Below are 2,165 nucleotides of genomic sequence, written 5' to 3'. Positions count from 1 at the left end.
CCGCACCTATTACAACAAAGCATTATAATCCTACATCTCTAAACAATGAATCAAACTCCAGAGAATAATTCTGTTTTTGTAGCAAATCTCTCCCTTACCCTGCCAAACAAGGACTGACAACCAAATTCTCCACTGGAAGCATGACTGAAAAGTATCTATTAGGTTAGGTAGTTACTTGGACATGGTCCCATTCTCTACATATAAACACCCCATACTCGAGTCAAGGCACACAGTCCAACTATGTTTCCCCAGTCTCCAACAAGCCAATTTCATCACAGTGCTTAGAGACTGAGATCTGATCTGAACGTCATGAAAGCACCTGCTTGCAGAGCTGTTGCTGAGGTGTATCAGTCACCAGATACCAGAGCTTTGTGACCATTTGCAAGAAGAAATACTTTTTACATTAAATTTCTCTTAGAATGAAGTTCTGGAAAGGTTTCTTTCTTTTGAGAAACCATTCTATTTCTTTTTCTAGGGCACAGAGAACCATGTGCTGTCCTTAAGTCCTCTAGGGACCTCATCACCAAATTCTGGGTGGGCTATACAACTTGTCAATAGAGAGGAGGTGTTTATTTCATTTCGCTTTGATGTTCTATTCCAATCAATATTTTTATTGATCCTGAATTTTATTTCTTGTAATCTGAAGTGAATTTGGGGGTAAACAGTAGGGAATATATTAAATACTTGGTCTGAAGAGCTAAAATTTACAAAGGACATTTGCATTCTTTATAATATATTTACATTATTTAAAAGTACAGATGGGTAAAATCTCCACATTCTAAAATGCAAGTTCTAATACTGCTACTTTAGACACTGACTGACCTCTGTCACTATCAACATGCTTCGCCTGATTCCATTAGCTCTGAAATAATCGCCCTGACTGACAGAACAGGGGCTGGAGAGGTGCTCAGTGGTTAAAGGCACTGACTTCTCTCCCAGAGGACCTACGTTCAGTTTCCAGTGTTCACATCAGGTAGCTTACAACAGCCAGTTAACTCCAGTCTTAGGGATCTAATACCCTCTTTCTGGCCTCTGCAGGCGCCCATGTATACATCCACACAAATGCAAACATGTACACAAAAATAAAGTAAAAATAAACCTTAAAAAATAAAATGTGATAGAATAAATTACACTAGAGAGCAAGATTCCTCATGTTAATTCTCTTAGTTCAACTACAAATGAGTTAACCAGCTTTCTCTATACACTGTTTGGGTATGGAAGAGAAGTAGACATCAATGGCATATGGATTTATATGCTATTTCCAAGAAAACAAAATACAACATTCAAAATGTCAGCTGGGCAGTGATGGTGCATGCCTTTAAAATCCCAGCACTCCAGAGGCAGAGGTAGGTAGATCTCTGTGAATCCAAGGCCAGCCTGGTCTACTAAGTGAGTTTCAGGACAGCCAGGGCTGTTTCACAGAGAAACCTTGTCTAGAAAAAAAAAAATGAAACAAAACAAATCAAAACAACAAAATGACTGTCTTCCTGCTTTGTCACAGGCAGGTCACATATGTCTAATATCGCCCCCAGTCCCAGTGAGATGTTTACTTACTTGTCAGATCATCTAATAACTGGCACCGCAAATCAAAATACTCCATACACTGAGACAGCAGTCTATAAATCAGATAGATTTCAGTTACTAAAAAGAGGCTGATTTTGAAAAATTTTCCTTTTAAAAATAAGATCACAAAGCAGTTGAACAAGATAATTTTCCCAACCATATAATTACTTACATTAAATATCTATTTTAGCATGAAATAAATTAATAATTTTGTCAAATTGTATTCTAGGAATAACTGTGTAAAGAGAAGGAAAATCACTAAATGTATCATGTTTAAGAATAACATAAACACTGATTGCATTTGTTCATTCAAATATGAACCATTACATACCAATGAACCACATGGAGCTATTTTAAGAAACACTGAATAAAAGAACAAGAAAGACTGATGACAATTAAATATCAAACAAGCATGAAGAAGAAGAATAAAACAGAGTAAAAAGAGAAACAGAAATTATGTAGATTACAGGGTACTTCTACAACTCTATCATAGTGGGTAGGAACACAGGTTCTAGAATCAGACTGTATTACAGTGGATAGGAGCACAGGTTCTAGAACCAAAATGTATTAGAGTAGACAGGAGCACAGGTTCTAGAACCAGA

The 2,165-nt window shown here is 36.8% G+C and overlaps 1 protein-coding gene across 3 annotated transcripts in view; it reads right to left on the bottom strand.

Moving 5' to 3' along the window:
* Positions 1-2,165, bottom strand: part of Usp24 (ubiquitin specific peptidase 24) — a 144,616-nt gene that overhangs the window by 43,869 nt on the left and 98,582 nt on the right. For all 3 annotated transcript variants that reach the window (XM_005353499.3, XM_026782230.1, XM_026782231.1), the window contains exon 39: positions 1,555-1,616. In XM_005353499.3, coding sequence (XP_005353556.1) covers positions 1,555-1,616 — 62 coding nt within the window. The remainder of the gene's footprint in view (positions 1-1,554; positions 1,617-2,165) is intronic.

The sequence above is a fragment of the Microtus ochrogaster genome, chromosome 10 (genome assembly GCF_000317375.1).
Source record: "Microtus ochrogaster isolate Prairie Vole_2 chromosome 10, MicOch1.0, whole genome shotgun sequence".
Lineage (NCBI taxonomy): Eukaryota > Metazoa > Chordata > Mammalia > Rodentia > Cricetidae > Microtus > Microtus ochrogaster.
This window is presented reverse-complemented; position numbering and strand designations above follow the sequence as displayed.